Genomic DNA, 24,504 nt, shown 5'->3' with positions numbered 1-24,504 from the left:
ACTTTTTGCATGTTTAAGATTATGCGTTTGGGACAGCATTATAGTGGATCTTCATGGTGCTTCTGTAAGAAGGAAGTTTTTGGCCACAAACGGTGTATGGTAGTCATACATCCTCATTTACCTTAGTTACTAATGAATTGCTTGTGGTTAACGTGGAGGGGAAAGATGCAGTATATTCTTTGCCTAGATAGCTTATGAGAATTGAATTACCATATTTCTTCAATTCTAAAATTCACATAGTCCTATTTGTCACCATTTTTAAAAGCAGGATGCCTTTGTAACTAGTGAATACATTTACTGTGGCTGTTTCTTCTTCCTTTCTCTCCCATCTTTCTTATAAGAGGTTGTTTTTAAAGTCTGGATGCACTGTTACATTTGTAGTGCCTTAGAATCAGTGGACTATAGTCTCTTATACTAGTTTTTTAAGGTAACTGAAGAAAAAGATTTAATGAAACATTTTATTTTATAGACATACAGTCTCCTGATGCTGAATATGTTGATTTGCTCCTTAATCCTGAGCGCTACACGGGTTACAAAGGACCAGATGCTTGGAAGATATGGAATGTCATCTATGAAGAAAACTGTTTTAAGTATGTGTCATTTTCATTTAGAAAATCCTGAAAGATACAGTGATTTCTCTATATAAACAACCAAAATCATCATGACTCTAAATTACAAATCACATTCACTTTGTTAAAGGTATTTGGACATAGAAAATGCTAATTAATTAATCTAGTTCCTATCTGGGGAAACATGTAGACATGACTTTCAACAAATATTTTTTTCTTCTTTAAAAGACAGAATAGTGTAGGGGTGCTTAGGTGGCTCAGTTGGTTAAGCGTCTGACTTTGGCTCAGGTAATGATCTCATAGTTCATGAGTTCGAGTCCTGCATCAGACTCTGTGCTGACAGCTCAGAGCTTGGAGCCTGTTTCGGATTCTGTGCTTCCCTCTCTCTCTCTGCCTCTCTGGCCCCACACTTTTTCTCCCTCTCAAAAATAAAAAATAAACATTAAAAGACAGAATAGTGGTAGACTTTTATGGGAGTACAGTAGACATTTCACACATGTTCCTTCATTAGAGTATAGAATTTCATTTTATAAATGAAATAACCTAGAGCCAGCCAGGTTTACTTTATTTCTCAAGATCATGTAGTTAGTAATAGAGAATAGATTACTCCTAATTCTCTTTTTGGTGCTCTGTATTCATCTTTTTGTGGCTATAGCTAATTTTATCTGCTTTCAAGTTAAAGTTAATTTAAGAGAATAATTATAACGGGTAACACTTGAACATTCATTGTGTGTCAGTCTATTTCTTTTTTGACTTGAATTTCTCCAGTTTTGAAGTGGAGAGAGAGAGCTTTCCTTATTTACTCATTTCTGCCATGTGTTTAATTTAAATGCCCTTGTTTATTATTGGGAATGTTTGACATATTGACCCGTTTTAAAGGTATTTTTTTTCAAAGATTTATTTTTTATTTTATTTTGTTTTTATTTTTCTTAATGTTTTTTATTTATTTCTAGGAGAGAGAGAGAGAGAGAGAGAGACAGCGACAGCGTGAGCAGGGGAGGGTCAGAGAGAGAGGGAGTCACAGACTGAGACAGGCTCCAGGCTCTGAGCTGGCAGTCAGCACAGAGCCCGACGCGGGGCTCGAACCCACGAACCACGAGATCATGACCTAAGTGAAAGTCGGACGCTTAACCGACTAAGCCACCCAGGCGCCCCTCAAAGATTTATTTTTAAGTAATCTCTTACCCATCTTGAGGCTTGAACTTATAACCCCAGGATCAAGAGTCACATGCTCAGGGCACCTGGGTGACTTAGTCAGTTAAGCATCTGACTCTTGATCTCAGCTTAGGTCATGATCTCAAGGTTCGCAAGTTCAAGTCCCGCATGAGGCTCTGTGCTGACAGTGTGGAGCCTGCTTGGGATTCTGTCTCCACTTCTCTCTGCCCCTCCCCCTCTGTGCTCTCTGTCTCTCTCAAAATAAATAAAGTAAATAAAAAAATTTTTTTTTTAAAAAGAGAGTCTCATGCTTTACCAACTGAGCCAGCATGCTCTCCCTGCAGGTTTTTTCTTTTTTTTTCTTTAATTTTTAGTTTTATTTATTTTATTTATTTTTTAAAGGTTATTTATTTTTGAGAGAGAGAGATAGAGAGCCTGAGCGAGGGAGGGGCAGAGAGAGAGGGAGACAGAAAATCTCAGGCAGGTTCTGCGCTGTCAGTGCAGAGCCCAATGCCAGGCTTGAACCCATGAACTCTGAGATTATGACCTGAGCTAAATCCAAGAGTTAAATGCTTAACCAGCTGAGCCACCTAGGTGCCCCTGAAGGTATTTTTTTTAAATGTGAACTAAAACAGGGGCGCCTGGGTGGCTCAGTCAGTTGAGCATCCAGCTTTGGCTCAGGTCACAATCTCACAGTTTGCGAGTTCTAGCCCCACATCGGGCTTGCTGCTGTCGGCGCAGAACCCTCTTTGGATCTTCTGCCCCCTTCTTTCTCTGCCCCTTCCCAGCTTGAGCTCTCTCTCAAAAACAAATAAATCTTTAAAAAAAACCTCTTTTACTGAAATCATAGCAAGCTTGGTGGCCATAGGGCAAATTGATGTACCTAAGATTAACTAAGTGGAAAATAATCTACCCTCACTACTTTTCCCCATTTTTATTTTAATGCTTGGGTTGAATATCTACATTTTTTTGTTTGTTTGTCTTTCATTTAGGAGTGTGCTTTGTGCCATACACAAACACACACACATATGCATGCACACACACATGTGTATATATATATGAAATATATAAAAAAACATTTATGACTCTAGGAAAAGAGTTTGACTGGTATTTTCTTCCTTTGTTTGAAGAAGTGATTACGAAATGACTTTCTGGCTGCTCCAATGGGAAAAGATCAGAAAGTATTACTGTTAAAACAGAAAACAACGACTGTCCCTTAAAGCAATTAGAGACTAAATATTTTATAAGCGCAATAAAACAGTTTGCTTTTGGAGATAGTCATTAAGAAACTCTCTGAGATAATTTTGCTTCTATTTAAATAATTATAACATGATAGGTAACATAATTATATTTTATAATTGAATTCTTTTGTTTCTAGGCCACAGACAATTAAAAGACCTTTAAATCCTTTGGCTTCTGGTCAAGGTGAGTTATTTATTTGCACTGTTATATTATTTATCAGGCAGTGAACTTTGGTTAGAAGGAACGGGAAGGCAAGGCAAGGATTGGTAAGAGCGTTTGAGATCATATATTCCTATTTCCATAGAAATTATGCCTCACCCTTATAGAGAAATTGGTTTTTAAAATATTTATACCCCAGTAAGAAGTGTTTGTGTAATGAAGTTCATAGTATTAGATTATTATAGGATGGAGATTGGGTTAAATATTCTTCTATGCATTTTTATATAACATCTGTGTTTAGTTTTTTACTATTTTTACTCATTTTCCAGTTAAATGAATATCCAAAAACCTTCTGCCCCAGATCTTTCCCAGAACTGGAAATCATTGTATATATTGGGAGTCTGATTTCAAATTCACATGTCTTTCTATTTCATTAACATTTTTCATTTTCTCCTTACACTCAAGGTCTTGCCCAAATGCTATCTCTTCCACTTTCCCTGACCCTCCTAATTGGAAGAAACCTCTCTGTCCTCATAAAGTTGTCTTATGTCATGTTTCATTTTTCTTACCACCTTTCCACTCTCTGGCATTATTTTACTATTATGTGTCTATTGATACTACCTAGTACTTTGGACATATGGGGAGTATTTATTGGTTTCATCTCTTAGCAGAGAGCCTGACACATAACAGATGGAGTAGTTTGTTAAATAAATGATTGATGAAAATTGCTCTCCTCATTTAATGGTTTTGTCTACAATCGTGAAGATCACTTGTGCCTTCAAATGATTACCCTCTACGTACTATGTGCTAGGCACTGTGAAGGTGCAGAGAGAGTGTAAAACTGAAACTCAGAAACCCTGCCCAGTCTATAATCGGCAGAAGGATTTGTTGAATAAACCATTTCAGTGTATGATTTCAGCCTTTTGCTTAGGAAATATATATCCCTGTTTTCTTAATATGTGCTTACTGATGAAGTCTTTGATGTGCTTTTAGCAAATGTGGTAAGGTTTTCATTTTTAAAATTCATTTGAAAAGCTGCTGATCTCATAGAGTTGATAAACATAAATTTCCTCCTGGAAAGCAATAAGATTGCATCATTCTCTAAATGTTGGCAGACTGTCTTTCTTAGATTTGAAATGAAAGAACATCTTTAAACAAGGGTTTGGGTTTATACGGAGTCACATATGCTAACTCACTGGAATCTATTGATTTAATATCAGGTGAAATGCAGATTCCTAGGTAAGAGGTGATTCTCACTATGAACTCACATTCCGGTCTGATAAATTAATTTATCAGAAAGATAAATGGGAACAATTTAAATGTTTATCATTAAGAAACTGGTTAGATGATTTACGACGTATTCATGTAGTAGATTGCAGCTGTTAGAAATGTTGCTGAAAACTTTTATTCATTTATGTCAGTAGTGACCAATAGCATACTGAAGTATCAAACAGTATGTATACAGTATACACATATGTATATGTATACGGTATGTATATTTTTATAAAAACATACTTAATGTAATATATAAATAATCTATTTGCAAAGAAAAGGGACATTTACCAAAATGTAAATGGTATTTATATAGGGCAGAGGGAGTTAGGGATGACATTTTTTATTTCATATGTGTCCTCTTTTTTTTTTTTTTGAAATATATATTTGCAATGAGCATGTTATTTTAATAATCAAACAATGATGGCATTAAATAAGCGTGGGCAAAATGACAGGTTTTTAATAGTAAATGAGCAGCTGCTTACAAACCACTGAACTGTGCATAATTTGAATCTTAACAAATAATCTTTAAAAACATTCCTCAATACGGTAAAGTTTTACAATGTCAGTTTGGAGGTTTCAAAGCAAGAACACAAATCTTTAGCAGAAACTGTTATAGATTTAGGATAAATAAATGTGGAAAAAGGCTCTGCCATCCAAATAACTGTAAGTCCTTAAGATGCTTGAGAGTACTCTCAGATGATAGATTAAATTTTTCTCTCCTGTCGGCCCATACTAAATCTTGTACAAGCTGAAACTGCTCCTTATCCAGGCTCTTAGAGATGATAACCTTGAGGCAAGTCAGGCATCATCCCTATTGCCACTAGACAGAGTTGCTGTCACGAGTGTCTTACTATCAGATTTTGCTTAGGTGGGTGAACTGATGGATTAAAACTAACCATTATTCAAAGTCTTATTTTTATGGAAGTATAGCATTTTAAAGTGACATCTGGAAGAAATTCACAATAATAAATATCTTGTTTTGTTTTTCAGGGAAAAGTGAAGGTAAATATAACTTCTTTATCATGTATTTTATATATATATATGTTTGCAGATACATTCAGATGTTTATCAGATCTTCTTATGCCTGAGACTCATGTTTATCTAAGATTCCGGAGGTGAAAGCACAGATTAAGAGAAAATTGACTGTGCCTGGGATCAGGAATAGAGACAACCTGCATCAGCTTCTGATAATTCATTTGTGCATTTTACCTATTGCATATAGAAGCTAGGCCTCCCCCTGGACTCTCTCAGGGAAAACTCCCTCTCCTTTACTCCTTGGGCAGAACTCTAGGATCCACGGGGTCCATATAGGAAGCTTCTAATGGCATCATGGGGACTCTGCCCTCATGACTTTGTCTTATCTAATCACCTCAAATGCTTCACCTCCAAATACCATCACGTGGGTAGTTAGGGCTTCAATGTATGAATTTAGCGGGGACATATTCGTCCATAACAGCCTAAATTTTTTTGATTATTTTTTATCTTTTTTAGTCTTTGTTTATTTTTGAGAGAGACTAAGAGACAGACAATAAGTGGGGGAGGGGCAGAGACAGGGAGACACAGGATTTGAAGCGGGCTCCAGGCTCTGAGCTGTCAGCACAGAGCCTGACATGGGGCTTGAACTCACAGACCATGAGATCATGACCTGAGCTAAAGTCGGACACTTAACCAACTGAGCCACCCAGGTACCCTAATAACAGCCTAAATTTCTAGAAATAGATTTACTGGGTCAAAGGTTATGGACGTTTTAGGCTCCTCATACGTATCACCAGATTGCATTTTGTCATTGAAAGGATGTGCTATTTTACATCCCTTCCAGTCAGTGTGCCAGCTAGTTTCACCTGACCTGAGTATTGTCATATTTTTATCTTTACTGTTAAAAGCGGTATATCTATGGGGCGCCCGGATGGCTCAGCCTGTTAAGCGTCTAACTTCGGCTCAGGTCATGATCTCACCGCTCATGGCCCACATCTGGCTCTTTGCTGACAGCTCAGAGCCTGGAGTCTGCTTCAGATTCTGTGTCTTCTCTCTCTGCTTCTCCCCTGTTCGCATTCTCTGTCTCTGTCTCTCTCTCTCAAAGGTAAATAAACATTAAGAAAAATATTTTAAGTGGTATAGCTATAATTTTAATCTGCATTTTTATTACTAGTGAAATTGAGTAATTTTTATCTGTTAGTACCATTTATTTGTAGTTTATTCTTTGTGAATTTTTTGCTATTTGCCCATTTTAAATAGGCACTTGAGCATATTTATTCAGTTCATGAGCTTTTTATGTACTTAAGATATTATCCCTTTGTTGTATTTGTAACATACATTCTGCCTACTTAGTTGTTTGCCTTTTATTTTTGCTTGTGAGGCTTTCTGACAAATCGATGTTTTAAGTTTTTAGATGTCTTAATTTATTGCATATTCTCTTCATCATTCCTTCTATCCCTTCTATTACTTTTATGCTTGTTTAGTTCAAATTTAAATATAACTGCAAGCAACTTTAGTCAAAAGAACTGTATAGTACAATGTTTGCCATCTGTAGTAAATGCATACTTAGAATCTTTACATAGTTATAAAATATACCTATGGCTTTTTATGTTAATTCAAATAAACATTTTCATGTATTGTCATGCTCCATATTCTTCTCATTTTAAATAGTTTTATATTATTCTACTATGTTACCTAGTTATATAGTATTCTGTCATGCTAATTTAGGCATTATTGTACATCTTGGTTATTTCAGGTTTTAAAAATTACATGTAATGTAATCATCATACAAATTATTGACTTTCGCCATTTGAGTTCTTTTTTAAAAAAAAATTTTTTTTACATATATTTATTTATTTATTTTTGAAAGACTGAGTGAGACAGAGTGTGAGCGGAGGAGGGGCAGAGAGAGAAGGAAACACAGAATCTGAAGCAGGCTCCAGGCTCTGAGCAAACATTCAGCAGAGAGCCTGATTCAGGGCTCAAACCCACGAACGATGAGATCATAACCTGAGCTGAAGCTGGATGCCTAACCAACTGAACCACCTAGGCGTCCCTAAGTTGTTTCTTTAGAACATAATTTTAAAAGCAGAATTATCAGGTCTAAGTATATGAACAATGATCTTATTGGGTCATGGAATATAAGTGATATTTGGTGTTATAACACTTCCATGTATTGCTTCTTTGAAATACTGAATGGCATAAAATACCATGAGCTATATGCAAATAATACATGTCAATTCTATTTCATAAATTCCATTTACTTTCAAATTTAGAAACGCATATAATGAGTTCCTAATTTTCACAGTATCACCTATGTTCTGACCTCATATAAAACATTTTACCTGGAAAGTTATGAGAGCTGGGCCACCTAAGGCAATGCTGACACCTTTTAAAGACTGGGCAAGAGGGGGTGCCTGGGTGGCTCAGTCAGTTAAGCATCCAACTTTCTTTTCTTTTCTTCTCTTTTTCTTTAAATGTTTATTTATTTTTGAGAGCGATAAAGAGAGAGGGAGGCAGAGAGAGGGAGACACAGAATCTGAAGCAGGCTTCAGGCTCTGAACTGTTTGCACAGCCAGGCGTGAACTCATGAACTATGAGATCATGACCTGAGCTGAAGCTGGACACTTAAATGACTGAGCCACCCAGGCTCCCTTAAGCATCCAACTCTTAATATCAACTCAGGTGTTGATCGCACAGTTGTGAGTTCAAGCCCCGTGTTGGGCTCTGCACTTGGCAGGAAGCTGATTTTTTAAAAGAATATTAGAAGTAAAATAAAGATTGAGCGAAAGAATGGCATTTAATTGAATCCTAAGCAAGAACTTCTCTCTTTCCTTTGGAGAAATTACAAATAAAAATTTGACCTTTTGTTAATTTTTAAATCACTGTTTGGCACAAATTTGCTGTTATATATTGAAAAGCTTACATATTGGCATTTTTACAGCTTTGTGACTTATTTTTCTTTTGATTGCAGAGAATACTTTTTACAGTTGGCTAGAAGGTAATTTAAGCAAATTTAAATGTTAAAAATGTTTCTCATTTTTAAAGACATATGAAATTAATTTTATAATGGTTCAAGTTTCATATGAAATATCTATTACCAAATTCTATTTTTAGGCCTCTGTGTAGAAAAAAGAGCATTCTACAGACTTATATCTGGCCTACATGCAAGCATTAATGTGCATTTGAGTGCACGATATCTTCTACAAGGTATGTGACATTCACTGTTATTTTACCACATTTATTTTCAGATATTCTTAAAATGGTTTGGTATTTACCTTAATGGGACAAAGTTGACCCTATTGAATATTAGGCAGTAAAATTCATTCTTAACTGGTAGTAATCAGGAATGTAGGAACTGGAGGTGTTATAAGGACATGTTCAGCATGATCTTATCTCTCTTTACCTTCTTTTAAGACACTGCTCAAAATTGTACACATCAATTTGGAAATATTATTTTGTTATGGGAGTTAAAGTACCTCCTAATAGTACAGTTTGTCGTTCATTAGATATTACTGCATTAAAACCCTTTTATTTTGTGTGCCAGCTTCAGGTCTTGGGTAAAAGCGTTTTCCACTTCTTATCCTTTAAAAATGCTGTTGCAAAACAAGACCACGGTTGATTTTCATCAGTAACCTATTCTGGAATTTAAAGTATTTCTATGTCTCAGGAACAAAATATAGTAACTTCAATTTTATTTTATTTTTTTAATATTTTTTATTTATTTCTGAGATAGAGACACACACAGCGTGAGCAGGGGGAGGGTCAGAGAAAGAGGGAGACACAGAATCTGAAACAGGCTCCAGGCTCTGAGCTAGCTGTCAGCACAGAGCCCGACGCGGGGCTCGAACCCACAAACTGCAAAATCATGACCTGAGCCGAAGTCGGACGCTTAACCGACTGAGCCACACAGGCGCTCCAGTAACTTCAATTTTAAATAGGGCTTCAAACTTACTAGTAATTTTGGATAGTCATGTTTAAATTACTTATTTTGGTTTCATAAATATGTTTATATTCAAACATTTGATTTTTGTGAAGCCATATTTCTCATAAAACAGGGAATTTATTTTTCTTTTAAGGATGGGTTCTAGAAGATAAAATATTAATGTAGAACTATTAAAAAGCTAAATTATGAAAAGCACTTTTCATTGTTAAGTATTTTAAAATACAAAACGAAACTAACTTCTGTAGGCATAAATAACCCAATGTAAGTACATTGAAAGTTAATTTTAAAATTCAGATTCTAATATTATTTAGTTTTTCTTTCTTCTTAGAAACATGGTTGGAAAAGAAATGGGGACACAACATTACAGAATTTCAGCAGCGGTTTGATGGAATTTTGACTGAAGGAGAAGGTCCAAGAAGGCTTAAGAACTTGTATTTTCTCTACTTAATAGAATTAAGGGCTTTATCTAAAGTGGTACCATTCTTTGAGCGCCCAGATTTTCAACTCTTCACTGGAAATAAAGTTCAGGATGCAGAAAACAAGATGTTACTTCTGGAAATACTTCATGAAATCAAGTAAATTATGTATTAAAATTTGTACAACCTAAAACATTAATAGAAGAGTGACAGGCAGTATCCAAAGTTCAATTCTTGAACATTCAATTTAGAGAAAGGAATATCATTTAAAAAAAATTTTTAAGCTAATTTAATCAGGTTTAGAATTGGGTTTTGTTTTTGTTTTGACTTAGGTACTAAAAGCCACAAGTTTTTAGTTTTAAGAATCATACTTGATACCAACATTTTCATATTTGGTTGAACAGACTGGGTTTGGGGCCAAACTTCTGTTTTATGTAGTTGTTTTAGATTTGAGGATAAGAATTTGTTTTGGGGCAGCAGAGTGTTGATTTTACTATATTTTCTACTCTGTTTTAATTATATTAATCATCACCAACCAGTAAAATGTAATATTAGCAGGACTTTTAATATTTTATAGTACCTGAAAATGAATCTTCTCTGTTTTGAAATGCAGGTCATTTCCTTTGCATTTTGATGAGAATTCGTTTTTTGCTGGGGATAAGAAAGAAGCAAACAAACTAAAGGTAACGATTTTATACTTTAACTTAATTTTTAGTTTCAAACTCTTATGCAGGTATGAATATATGCTCATGTTTTTATAATTAACAATAAATCTTATTATATAAATATGAAATTATAAGGAAAGCCAGAGTCAAAATCTTTCTTTTCCTCCAAAAAAGGAAGTCCAAAGGCAGGTCAGCTTAACAGCTAGTTGTGTTGTGTTCAAAGTCACCGACTGAAATCTGTGTGTCACCGCACACTTTACAGATGGCTTTCCCATTGATGATCTTGTAGCAAATAGAACTTATGAATTAAGGGAAAGGGATGCTAGAGCATGAATGACAATATTAGTCTTTTGCTGAGGAGAATTCTGAAAATGGTTTTGGTTAAAGTACAAGATCGTCTTTAGGAAGAGAGGGCACAGTGTTTGTCGTTCATCTCATTCAGCAGGAATTAAAGTATTTAGGAAGGCCAGCATGTAGCCACGGGAAGGAAGGACATGATACCCTATAAAAGGATTGTCTCTTAATAGGAGTATTAGTTCATGCAGAGACCATCTTTGTGTATATTTGCATCAAAATCTTACAAATATAAAATATTACTTGGAGGATTTATCAAACACTCACTGTGTGCAAAATAGGATTCTTGTCATTAAAGGAAGGAACAGCTTCTACCCTCAGCAGGCTTCCAGTTTATTTGGGGACTCAAGTAAAATTATGTTACTGTTCTGTTACAAAGCTATGGGTAAGTAAAGGCAGGTAGCCCTGAGGAGCTCTGGGCTGGATCTGATTTCTTCAGAATATTGATGGCAATATTCCTCTGTTTTGTTATTCTTTGTTTTTTTCTATAGGAAAAGAACCTGATTTTATGCAGTTTGCAAACAAAATACTTTCTGCACTTTTTTTTTCTGTGAAATAATCGTTATTTTTGACCTTCCATCTACCTCCCACTGAACACATTCTTGCTAGAAATACATGCTTCAGTGCTTATATAACCTCCCAAGCAGCTTCCAGGAACTTAAAAGTGAGGGGGAAGATACTGTAAAAAGACTTTTTTCTACTATTTTCACTGTCTTTCTTATTTTTAGTATACTTGCTGGTGTATTGGAGCGTGTTTTGGCATCAACTCTTTTTATATTGTGCAGATTAGAAATATTTCTCATAATGTTTTAATTTTATCAAAACTCTGAAACACTCAGCTTTGAGGTCCTATGGAGTGTAACAGAATTTTTTCAGAATTTAGATTTCTGAATTCCTTAAAGAAGTAAAAAACCAAGAAAATTTGTTCACGTCAGAGAGTTACTTTAACAAAGTAGTTTATGGTGAACACAATGAATTTGAACAGTCACATTAAGTTTCATTTTTTATAATTAATATAGAGTATTATATTAATTTTGGGTATGTATAAATTCATTTTAAAATCTCATCTTGGACACCTGGGTGATTCAGTAGGTTAAAGATCTGACTTTGGCTCAGGTCATGATCTATGGTTTGTGAGTTCAAGTCCCACATCAGGTGAGTTGAAGCCCTGCTTGGAGTGAGCCGTGCTTGTCTCTCTCTCTCTCTCTCTCTCTCTCTCTCTGCCCCTCATGGGATTCTGTCTCTCTGCCTCTCTCTCTCTGCCCCTCGCTCACTTGTGCCTCCTCTTTCTCAAAAAATTTCATCTGCTTTATACTCTGTCGATGTATGGTTAGAAACAGAAGGCTGTATAAAAAAATTACTTAGTGTTCAATCCTACTCAAAATAGAGTAGGATCTCACTTCAAAGCTTTTAAAACATTGAAGGATTGAGTGAGAATTGTTTTTTGGTCAGTTGGTTTCACTGTATATAAATTACAGTATATAATCACAGCATGTTTTGGTCATTCTACTCACCAACTATAATTTTAGGTGCTGGCCCAAAAGCTGCATACGTAAACAAGGAGAATTTATAAGTGATTTAGGTTCTGGTTATTTTAAGGATCATAAATTTTTCTAATCTGAGATAACTTTGGAATATATTTAGGTTATTGGACATTGATATCTGTGAAGTCCACAGAAAATTTCCCCTGGTCTGATCTAGTAAATTTCTAGCTTATTTATTTGGTTCTGGCATAGTAAATTCACTAAGCACTTGTGCGTGGCTTTAATTTTGCAATGTTATTTTGGCTACTGTAAGCAACCATGCTTACGCTCTGTGTATGTCATACAAAGATTTACTCAAGAGCTGCTGCATTCAAGTATTTGAATGAACAAACATAGATTCAGATACTGACTTGAGGTGTCCACAAAAGCAAGCACAGTCTTTTAGAACAAAAGCTTCCAACCTTTCCAACTATGAGAGTCTCTAAAGTTAAAAACGTTTAACTTCTCCCTATGACAGTAGTATTTTTAGTATCTGTAGATTGTGAAAATATACTTACCAAAAGGCTAAAATGCATTTGGTAACACTTTTTAGGGAAAAGTTGTGTTTTATTGATCATAACATTTAAATTCATTTGGAAATTTACAGTGCATACTGTGAGCTCTTTATTCTGTCAGTAGGCAATGCTTATCTACATATGTATTTGGTAGGCCCTTATAATTGTTAAACCCTCCAGAGGTCAGCACCTTGTAGGATGGGAACATCTGCTTTAGAATAATTTTACTGTGCTGTTATTATTGTTAAAAGTGTGATTTTTCTTTAATTCAAGGTCAAAACACATGTTGAAAGGAAACCTTAAATCACCAAAATTTACTTAAAGTAATATTACTGGGTAAATATTTTTGAAAAGTAGGTCTAAAATTCAGATTACCTCTTACTGATCTCAGTCCAAAGGTACAGAAACACAAGATGTAGAATATTGTTAACAAATGGTAATATTATTAATAATATGGGCTTTATATTAAATTACTACAAAATTTATATTAATAAAGATAACAAGATCTGGGATCCTGTAAAAAATTCTTGTATATATTACACCAATTTCAAAGTCTCAAGCTGAACAAAGCATCTGGGGAAGAACTATCCTCAGAATAAACTGTGAATATACTACTTTGAATAATGGGTTCCAGTCTTTGCTGATTTATTCCCATTTTAAAATCTTTGGTCCTGGGACGCCTTGGTGGTTCAGTCGGTTGAGCATCCGACTTCAGCTCGGGACATGATCTCACGGTTTGTGGGTTCGAGCCCGTTGGGCTCTGTTAAGACAGCTCAGAGCCTGGAGCCTGCTTCGGATTCTGTGTCTCCCTGTCTCTGCTCCTCCCCTGCTTGTACTTTGTCTCTCAAAAATAAATAAATGTTAAAAAAAATTTTTTTAAATCTTTGGTCCTGTTCTCTTCTGGTTGAGCGCAGTATGTGGTTTATCACATTTAAAAATAGAGAAGTGCTACATGCTCCTCAAATTGTAGGCTGATTGGTATAATGGAAATTCAGTCAGAAATGTATGTCAGATTTCCAGCTTAAAGCTTGTGATTCCAGTATAAGTCCAGGACAGAGGGAGTCACTTGGCAGATTAAGGAATAATTTCCATTGGAGTAAAAGTAGGATGTGTTCTTGGTTTCCCATCTTTTTTACTTATTCCTTAAGGACATATACTACTTCTGGATGACCTGGATTAATTTTGTCCTATTATAAACAACATAATACCTCAGTATTAAAGTATTTAATACATATTCCTATGTATTAAAAGTATAAAACCAAAAAGGGAACAATAAACACCAAATTCAGAATAATTATAGAGAGTAGGATATAGGACGTTGGAAGCATACATAGAGGTTTCCGTGGCACTTGTGATAGTTTCTTTTAAAGATTGGTGACGCATACCTGGATGTTCACTATATTCTGTATATTTTTGTGTGATAATATAAACATTTAGAAATAAAACCTATTATTAATAATAAAATTATCTGATTATTTTACCTAATTAATACCAAAAAGCATGGCTTTAACTATTATAAAGCCAAATTTTGAAATTTCTCCCTTCCTCTATCCTCCTCCCTTTCTTTTTTCTTTCTTTTTTTTAAAGTTTATTTATTTATATTTGAGAGAGACTGAGAGATAGAGAGCGTGAGCGAGGGAAGGGCAGACAGAGAGAGGGAAAGAGAGAGAACCCCACACAGGTTCTGTGCTATCAGCACAGAGCCCAGCTCAGGGCTAGAACTCACAGACCACCAGATCATGACCTGAGCTGAAACCAAGAGTTGGATATTAACCAAGTGATCCACCCAGGTGCCCCTTTTTTCCCTTTCTTGGTAAATGAAGACATCCTACCCCTGTCCCCTTCCTCTGATATTTACATATAGTTAATAATCACATAAAGCAGAACACCTCAACTCAGTTACCTTTGTAACTTTATGTATATTTGCAGATGGTTTAGTTTCTGTCAGGCAGGCCAGGGTCTATGTTTGCTGTTTCCTGCAGATGGGAATTTAGGCAACCTAACTTCTTGGAACCTTGTTTTTTTAATTCATAGATTATAATAACGTTTACCTTTGGATTTCGGGGAAGATAAGATGAAACTGTGTGTGTAGGTTCTGGTATGCAGGAGGTGCTCAGTGAATGTGGATTTTAATTCTCTTCGCCTTTTTCAGTTCCCTCTAGTCCCCACCACGGTGCTGGGCATATTCACCAAGTGTCAGGAAACACTTGGTGTTTGATTACATGCTAAATCTAAATACAATCTCATTAAATTGTTTTTAGGAGGACTTTCGACTGCATTTTAGAAATATTTCAAGAATCATGGATTGTGTTGGTTGTTTTAAATGTCGACTCTGGGGAAAGCTTCAGGTAAGTAAATCTAGCTCAGTCGTATTTTTCATTTATTCTGTGCACATAGAATTTTCTGACTTTTCCTTTTTTCTTATTTCTATTATAGATTCAGGGTTTGGGTACTGCTCTGAAGATTCTGTTTTCTGAGAAACTGATAGCAAATATGCCAGAAAGTGGACCAAGCTATGAATTCCATCTAACCCGACAAGAAATAGTATCATTATTTAATGCATTTGGAAGGTTAGTTTGAATGTACTGAAATTGTTTCTGTTAGCCAAGTAAGTCTAAGGCAACACATACACACACTGTCAGATAAAACTGGATGAGGAATATCCTTTTTAGTGAAATCATTTTACTACAGAATTCTGTGATCTTATGAAATGCTTTATCTAGGCACACATGATCCTTAGATGATATTTTTTACTTTTATCTATAGATTGCTATACTTATGATTAATTTATTGATTGGACTTTGATATTCATCTTACTGAATTTGTATACATTTTCTAATTATTTATTTAAAAGTAGTTTTTGTGCTGCCCACATATTTTTTAGAGGTCCTGGAAAAATCATGTTGTTCAAAATAGGTTTACATATAGAATTTCTTTGTGGATTTGCCATTATGTAAAAAGGTTAATAATTCTTTAATTTTTGTAAAAATGGTTGGAAGATAAGCTTGAAATAAGGAACTTAGAGTACAAAATTTAGGTATAGATGCATTTCCTGCTGCCTATCATATATAGAGAATAGAAAGATTTATAGAAATAACATTTTCTAAGGATAACATTTCTTCACTTTAAAAATATGACTTAATATTTTGAGTTTGAAATAATTGACCTTCAAAACTATTCTCTAGTACACAGAAACTTAATGTTTTAGTTCGAGAATTCTGCTACTTTTTTTCTCTTTTGTTTCATAGTTTATTGTCAAGTTGGTTTCCATATAACACCCAGTGCTCATCCTAACAAGTGCCCTCCTCCATGCCCATCACCCCCCTTCCCCTCTCCCCCACCCTCATCAGCCATCAGTTTGTTCTCAGCATTCAAGAGTCTCTCATAGTTTGCCTCCCTCCCTCTCCCCAACTATTTTTCCCCTTCTTCTCCCCCATGGTCCTCTGTTAAGTTCCTCCTAATCCACCTACACGTGCAAACATATGGTATCTGTCCTTCTCTGCCTGACTTATTTCGCTAAGCATAACACCCTCAAGGTCCATCCATGTTGCTACCCATGGCCAGATTTCATTCTTTCTCATTGCCATGTAGTATTCTGTTGTATAGATAAACCACATCTTCTTAATCCATTCGTCCGCTGATGGACACTTAGGCTCTTTCCATGTTTTGGCTATTGTTGAGAGTGCTGCTATGAACATTGGGGTACATGTGCCCCTATGCATCAGCATCCCTGTATCCCTTGGGTAAATTCTTAGCAGTGCTATTGCTGGGTCATAGGGGAGTTTAAATGTTAATTTTTTGAGGAACCTCCACGTTGTTTTCCAGAGAGGCTGCACCAGTTTACATTTCCACCAACAGTGTAGGATGCTGTNTCCAGGGGGAAAGCTCTCAGTTTTTCCCCGTTGAGGATGATGTTAGCTGAGGGCTTCTCATAGATTACTTTTATGATGTTTAAGTAAGTTCCTTCTATCCCGACTTTCTCGAGCATCTTTATTATGAAGGGATGCTGTATTTTGTCAAATGCTTTTTCTGCATCTATTGATAGGATCATATGGTTTTTACCTTTTCTTTTGTTAATGTGATTTATTACATTGATTGATTTGTGAATATTGAACCATCCCTGTAACCCAGGAATGAATCCCATTTGATCATGGTGGATAATTCTTTTAATGTGCTGTTGAATTCAATTTGTAAGTATCTTGTGGAGGAGTTTTACATCCATATATTTCAAGGATATTGGCCTGTAGTTCTCTTTTGTTGGTGGGTCTCTGTCTGGCTTGGGAATCAAAGTGATGCTGGCTTTGTAGAATGAGTCCAGAAGTTTTCCTTCAATTTCTATTTTTTGGAATAGCTTAAGAAGAATCGGTGTTAACTCTGATTTAAATGTCTGATAGAATTCCCCAGGGAAGCCATCTGGCCCAGGGCTCTTATTTGTTGGGAGAGTATTGATAACTGATTCAATTTCTTCACTGGTTATGGATCTGTTCAGATTTTCTATCTCTTCCCATGTGAATTTTGGTAGTGAGTGTTTGTTTAGGAATTTGTCCATTTCTTTTAATTTGTCTAATTTGTTGGCATATAATTTTTCGTAGTATTCCCCGATAATTGTTTGTATTTCTGAGGGACTGGTTGTAATACGTACCTTTTCATTCCTGATTTTTCTATTTGGGTGCTCTCTCTTTTCTTTTTGAGAAGCCTGGCTAGAGGTTTGTCAGTTTTGTTTATTTTTTCAAAAAAACACTCTTGGGGTGCCTGGGTGGCTCAGTCTGTTAAGCGTCCAACTTTGGGTGAGGTCATGATCTCATGGTTTGTGGGTTTGAGCCCCATGTCGCGCTCTGTGCTGACAGCTAGCTCAGAGCCTGGAGCCTGCTTCACATTCTTTGTCTCCCTCTCTCTTTCATCCTCCCCTGCTCATGCTGCCTCTTTCTCTCTTAGAAATGAAGAAAACATTTTAAAAAATTAGAAAAAAACCCCAAATCTTGGTTTCATTGATCTGTTCAACTTTTTTTTTTTTTATTCTATACTGTTTATTTCTGCCCTGATTTTTATTATTTCTCTTCTCCTGCTTGGTTTGGGGTGCTCTTGTTGCTCTCTTTCTATTGTAGTTCCTTTAGGCAAGCTGTTAGATTTTGTACTTGTGCTTTTTCTAATTTCTTGAAATAGGCCTGGAGTGCAATGTACTTTCCTCCTGGGACTGCCTTTGCTGCATCCTATAGAGTTTGAAGTGTCGTATTTTCATTTTCATTTGTTTCCATATATTTTTAAATTTCTTCTCTAATTGTCTGATTGTACCATTTGTTCTTTAGTAGGGTGTTCTTTAGCCTCCATGTTTTTGGAGGTTTTCCAGACTTCTTCCTGTGATTGATTTCAAGTTTCATAGCATTGTGATCTGACAGTGTGCATGGTATGATCTCAATTCTCTTATATTTATTGAGGGCTGCTTAATGTCCCAGTATGTGATCTATCTTGGAGAATGTGCCATGTGCACTTGAGAGGAAAGTGAATTCCATGGTCTCAGGATGTAGAGTTCTAAATATATCTGTCAAATCCATCTGGTCCAATGTATCATTCAAGTCCATTGTGTCTTTAGTGATTTTCTTTCTAGTTGATCTATCCATTGCTGTAAGTGGAGTATTAAAGTCCCCTGCTATTAGCACATTCTTGTCCATAAGGTTGTTTCTGTTTGTGATTAATTCTTTTATGTATTTGGGTGCTTCCATATTTGGTGCGTAGATATTTATAATTGTTAGTTCTTCCTGATGGATAGATCCTGTAATTACTATGTAATGTCCTTCTTCATCCCTTTTTACTGTCTTTAATTTAAAGTCCAGTTTGTCTGATATAAGTATAGCTACTCCAGCTTTTTTTTTGACTTCCAGTAGCATGATAGATATTTCTCCATCACCTTACTTTCAATCTGAAGGTGTCCTCAGATCTAAAAGGAGTTTTCTTGTAGACAGCAAATAGATGGATTTTGTTTTTTTATCCACTCTGCTACCCTATGTCTTTTGATTGGGGCATTTAGTCCATTTACATTCAGGTTTCTTATTGAAAAATATGGGTTTAGAGTCATGTGTCCTTTGTAGGATTCATGCTTGTGGTGTCTCTGGTTCCTTGCGTTCCTTGCAACATTTCCCTCATCGTGTACACCTCAAGGTTTCTTGTAGGGCTGGTTGGTGATGAATTCTTTCAATTTTTGTTTATTTAGGAAGACTTTTTATCTCTCCTTCTATTCTGAATGACAGGCTTGCTGGATAGAGGATTCTTGGCTGCATATTTTTTGTTCATTACATTGAAGATTTCCTGCCATTGCTTTCTGGCCTGCCAAGTTTCGGTAGATAGGTCTGTCACCACTCTGATAGGTTTCCCTTTGTATGTTAGGGCCCTTTTCTCCCTAGCTGCTTTCAGAATTCTCTCTTTGTCCTTATATTTTGCCAGTTTCACTATGATATGTCGTGCAGAAGATCGAACTCTGTGCCTCTTGGATATCATTGTCTGTTTCCTTCCCCCGATTGGGGAAGTTCTCCGCTATAGTTTGTTCAAGGACTCCTTCAGCACCTTTCCCTCTCTCTTCCTCTTGTGGAGTTCGTATGATATGGATATTGTTCCGTTTGATTGTATCACTTAGCTCTCGAACTCTCTTTTCGTGTTCCTGGATCAGATTATCTCTCTCTTTCTCGGCTTCTTCTTTTTCTATAATTATGTCTTCCAGTTCACCTCTTCTCCTCTTTGCCTCTTCAATCGGTGCATTGGATGCCTCCATTTTATTATGCATCTCATTTATAGCATTTTTTAATTTATCACAACTATTTTTAAGCTCTATAGTCTTTGTAGCATTAGTTTCTCTGATGTTTTCCATGCCTTTTTCAAGCCCAGCGATTAATTTTATGACTAATGTTCTAAATTCTTTTCAGTTATGTTGCTTATATCTGTTTTGAGCAATTATTTAGCTGTCACTTCTTCCTGGAATTTCTTTAGAGGAGATTTCTTCCGTTTTGTCATTTTGGCTAGCTTTCTGTCTCTTGTTAGTTTTAAAAGCTTGTTATGCACTCTGCACCTCTGAGTACTGCTGTATTAAAGAAGGCTCTTTGACTGTCCAGGGCCTGTCTGTTCAGGAAGTGTTCTTAGTCTCTCTTGTTGAGACTTTGGTTATTTTATTTCCCTACTCGTAGTGGTATTTGGGACTCTCCATTGTGTGTACTTTGGCTTGCTTCTTGAGTTAGCCCTGGAAAAGAAAACAGACAGACAAACACACAGGGAACAAAGGCACACAAACACACAGACAAATGCAACAAGCAAGCAAACTGAAAAGGAAAAAGAGAAAGAAAAAAAGGAAAAAAAAGGAAAAACAAATAACAAAAAGAAAAAAGGAAAGAAAAAAGAAAAAAAGCCCCAAACGACAAAGGACAGTCTAAAAGCATAAAACCAGAATTCCCAGCTACAAATAAAGAGCAGGGTGTATGCAGTGCTGATGGTAGAGCATATACAAAGAGAGAAATGACAGGGCGGAGAGAAAGCGAAATTGGACAATGACCAGGCAGAGAGACTAAGAGGCTTAATTCAGAGAAAGTAGAGAATATGATAAGAGGCGAGGAGAAAGAAAGGAAGATCATGTTACTCAGAGAAACTATATAGTCTGATTACTCCAGACAGAGAGAGAGAGAAAGGTGGTGGTGGACGTGTAGAATATACATCTAGAGAATGGATTAAATGTGACTGTTTAAGCAAGCCAGTGACTAGGGTACCCAGTCCAGCAGAGGGGAGGGATACGAATGAGACAAGGGAAAATATATCTGAATAGTAAGAATTGATCTAGAATTAATCACCGCAGTGCATCCATGTTGGTCTTGCCCCCAGGCTCTGGTAAAAGAAAAGCAGCTCTGGAGCGGGGATGGCCGTGGTTTGGTGTAGGCAGGCCATAGCCTCCACTGCGTCCTGCGGGCCGCTCCCTGAGGTTCCGCCCTGGTGGTTGTGGGGAGGAAATTGGCGGAGCCCCAGTCCCTTCTCAAACCAAGCATTGCAAATCACTCCTTTGGGTCCAATCTCCCTGTGCTGCGGGTGTAGCCAAGGTGGGCCGGGTTCTATGTCCCAAGCCATGCCTTGTTTCCAGATCTTAGCCCGTACACTTTATTGATACCGCCCGAAATATAAACTCATAGGCCAAGTCTTCCAAGTAGTTTCAAGCCAGCTGCTCCCCCACTGGGGATCGAGCCAGGAGAGAAGTGGAGCAGTTTCAGGCCATGCTGCTTCCCCTCCAGATCAAGCTGGAGAGCAGAGGAACAGTTTCTCCCCGTGCCTCCTGGAACAGGGGCATCAGCTCAAAGTCATCACCACAGCTGGAAACCAGATCACTCTCTGTCCCGAGCTGAGGTTTTTCTCTTCTCCAGGGACAGGGACAGTTCTGTGAGCAGTTTCAGCCACTCTTTCTTTTCCCCTCAACTCACTGCAGCTCCCCGCAAAGGGGGTTCCCTCCCCTACCACCATGGCTCTGGGTCGCGGCCCATTTTTATCTTCTCCAGTTCACACTCACACACCTGTAAGGTTGTTTTCTCAGTGGACTCTGTCTCCTTTTCCTCCCAAACTCCTGGATTCTGTCAGGGTTCCTATGGCTTCAGGCCTTCTGCGTTTGAGAGATGGGGGCGAGTGAAATGTACAGAGCTCCCTACTTCTCTGCCATCTTGCCTCCCTCCCTGCTACTTTTTTTTCATGGTGGAGAGCAGAATAAAATATACTTTAAAATAATAATCAAACTTTTATAAAAAGCAGTGAAAACAATTTGGTCACACATTTACTACTATCATTCTCTATCGTCCAAAAGCGTTGATTCTTTGTGTATTTACTAAATATGGAATATTGATGAGTTTCACTATTCATATACTTATGCATATTTAAAATCTGTATTTTAGGGGCGCCTGGGTGGCTTAGTCGGTTGAGCGGCCGACTTTCGCTTAGGTCATGATCTCACGGTTCGTGGGTTCGGGCCCCGCGTCGGGCTCTGTGCTGACTGCCAGCTCAGAGCCTGGAGCCTGTTTCGGAGTCTGTGTGTCTCTCTCTCTCTGGCCTTCCCCTGCTCACGCTGTCTCTCTCTCTCTCTCCTAGAAATAAATAAAAACATTTAAAAAAATAAATAAAAAATAAAATCTGTATTTTAATGCTCATATAATTTATACTTATGCACTATAAATGCTAAGCATGTGAATATACTTATGAATCCTTTAAATAGCTTAAGTATTTTAGTGTGTGTACTTTATAATTCTGTATTTTAAAACTTTAATACTAAGTTTTCAGTACTTTAATAAATTTCAGGGCAATATTATCTTAGTTTTACCACATCAAATTAAGAACTCAGGTACTTCAAAATTGACTAAATACATTAAAGTTGACCAAGTGGTTGATGCATCTTTAAATTTAGTGATATAAATTACTTGAAAATTTTTCTGTGCTCTAAAAATGCAGAGTTGAATAACAGAGAAAAGGTATCTATGATAGTTTCTGAGTGAATTTTTTTTTTGTTTACAGAATTTCCACAAGTGTGAAAGAATTAGAAAACTTCAGGAATTTGTTACAAAATATTCATTAAAGAAAACTGAAAACAAGTTGAAATGTGCCTGTTTCTGAACTTTGAAGGCCAAAGAGTGGAATTTCATTCAAAGGCATATGAGCAATGACATTCTTAAGCCAAACATTTTATATAAAGCTGCTTTTATAAAAGGAGAATTATATTGTTCTAAGTAGACAATTTTTTAAAATTGTATTAAATCTGTGTATAATATTATTGTGAGTAAAAGTAATACTTTGATGTGGTATAAATTTTAAAGTTTAACATGGAATAAATTCAGGATTATCAAATTCATATATGTTAAACCTAAGTAAATGTTGTTGTAAGTCTCAAGAACTTTGTGTTAAGAAGATGTAATATAAATATAGCTATGGTCGGTATGTTGAGCGTTTTATAGGAAAATGCTAAGGAGGCTCATAAATAATCCATAATTAACAGCCTAAAATTTTTCAATACATTGAGGTTTACTAGATTTAGTAAATAAAAATACAGAATGCCCAGTTAAACTTGCCTTCCAGATAAAAAATGATTCATTTTTTAATGTATGTTTGCTGTAGGCAATATTTGGGACATACTTACACTAAATTTTATTTCCTATTTAAAATTCAGATTTAACTGGGAGTCCTGTGTTTTATCCGGCAACCCAAAAAGTACATTGGTATGAAATAAATCCGTTTTAGAATTATATTGCTGTTTTGACTGGCTTGTTTTTGGTGTCTAGAAAGATACAATGCCAACTCAAAGACAGAAGGGATTTCTAAATATTGTGAAAAGTTGAATAGATTTATATATTTATTCTCCTCATACTTAACCTAGTGTTGAATAAAATTTGGGGGAAACTTTTTATTTTTATATGATTTCAAATTTACAGAAAAGTTTCCAGTATACTACAAAGAACTCTTTTACCCAGATTCACTAATTGTTCACATGTGCTTCATCGTTCATACTCTCTCTGTATATATACAGACATACACTGTTTTTTCCTAAAGTTCGTTCCAGGCATCATGTTCTTTAAACCTTATAAATACTTCAGTGTGTAATACTGAATAATTTTCTTAAATAATTTTTTTCAGGAAAAAATAGTGGAACTACAATACAGTAAGCCTTAGGATAAGGAATCATTTTGAGTTCCAGTGTAAATAAAGATCTTTCTGAGTTTGTTGCCCTTCTAATGCTTGATCTGTATAGTCATAGGGCATATAATTTTTTCTTTTTTTGTTTGTGAGGTTCATTTCCTTTTTCTTCCTAAAACTAAACCAATTTCAGGAGGTTTTCATTAGTGGCAGTTCTTCAATGATAAAAATATTTGAAGAAGCTTAAGAACTTTGATCACATGGTAATTGTGAGTGAAAAAAACTATACCTCAAAATGATGTGCCCTCTTTATGCATTTTAGCAGGTGTATCATGTTGAGATGTCACATTATTAATAAAGCAGGATTTATTTATATAATGGTTTAGAAATATCATTTTATACTGCTGTATACTTTTTCTTTTCTGTGCCCTTTCTAAAGCCTGGTGTAGTGCCAAGCACATACTAAGCACATAGTGGGTATCCAATACATATTGAATGAATGTATGAATATGTATTCAGTATATTTTAAATGAATAATCATAGAGCTAAGTTTAACAATATATGTCATATTTTCTCATATATGTCCCCACCTCTCATTTGAATAAGGCAGGAAAACAAAGACATTTACTAGATATGTCAATATTCTTGGAAACTCAGAGGACTATGGAGTAAGCACCGTATGTAAAAGTTTAAAGGACATTTGTAATATCTGAACATGTGGGAGATGGGTTTAAATGGTAATTTTGTCTGGATGCTTCTCAAACTTTCATGTCATGCCCCTGCCCTCTTTTAAATTCCATTGTTTTGAAAGAATATCTCATCATCACTTTGTCTACTCCCACTTGCTCTGTAACCAAAATCTTGCTTTTGGCTCTGTAGTTCCTAACAATTTCTTCTTTTGAAGGTAGAAATTCAAATTTCAGTTCACAAGCCATTTCTTATTTGACTTTTTTTCTTGCCTTTGACACTGTTGGTAGCCCCATCTTTAAAAAATCGTTTTCCCCCAGCGTTCCTTATATTTCACTCCTGGATGCTTCCTTTGTAGCTTTTTCATTGATGCATTAAATGTTATTTCTCT

At 36.0% G+C, this 24,504-nt stretch overlaps 1 protein-coding gene across 1 annotated transcript in view; it reads left to right on the top strand.

Annotated features, from left to right (window-relative positions):
• The window catches only part of ERO1A (endoplasmic reticulum oxidoreductase 1 alpha), a 50,589-nt gene extending 27,551 nt beyond the window's left edge, over nt 1–23,038 (top strand). The window contains exons 8-17 of the mRNA XM_077769051.1: nt 470–590; nt 3,103–3,149; nt 5,391–5,402; nt 8,350–8,376; nt 8,493–8,585; nt 9,650–9,896; nt 10,351–10,420; nt 15,056–15,142; nt 15,231–15,364; nt 22,314–23,038. Coding sequence (XP_077625177.1) covers nt 470–590; nt 3,103–3,149; nt 5,391–5,402; nt 8,350–8,376; nt 8,493–8,585; nt 9,650–9,896; nt 10,351–10,420; nt 15,056–15,142; nt 15,231–15,364; nt 22,314–22,374 — 899 coding nt within the window. The 3' untranslated portion in view covers nt 22,375–23,038. The remainder of the gene's footprint in view (nt 1–469; nt 591–3,102; nt 3,150–5,390; nt 5,403–8,349; nt 8,377–8,492; nt 8,586–9,649; nt 9,897–10,350; nt 10,421–15,055; nt 15,143–15,230; nt 15,365–22,313) is intronic.
• Nucleotides 23,039–24,504: the final 1,466 nt, after the last annotated feature.

Source organism: Crocuta crocuta, unplaced genomic scaffold (genome assembly GCF_008692635.1).
Source record: "Crocuta crocuta isolate KB4526 unplaced genomic scaffold, BGI_CrCroc_1.0 scaffold10, whole genome shotgun sequence".
Classification (NCBI taxonomy): Eukaryota; Metazoa; Chordata; class Mammalia; order Carnivora; family Hyaenidae; genus Crocuta; species Crocuta crocuta.
The sequence above is the reverse complement of the archived record's forward strand: the minus strand, read 5'-3'. Positions and strand labels throughout refer to the sequence as shown.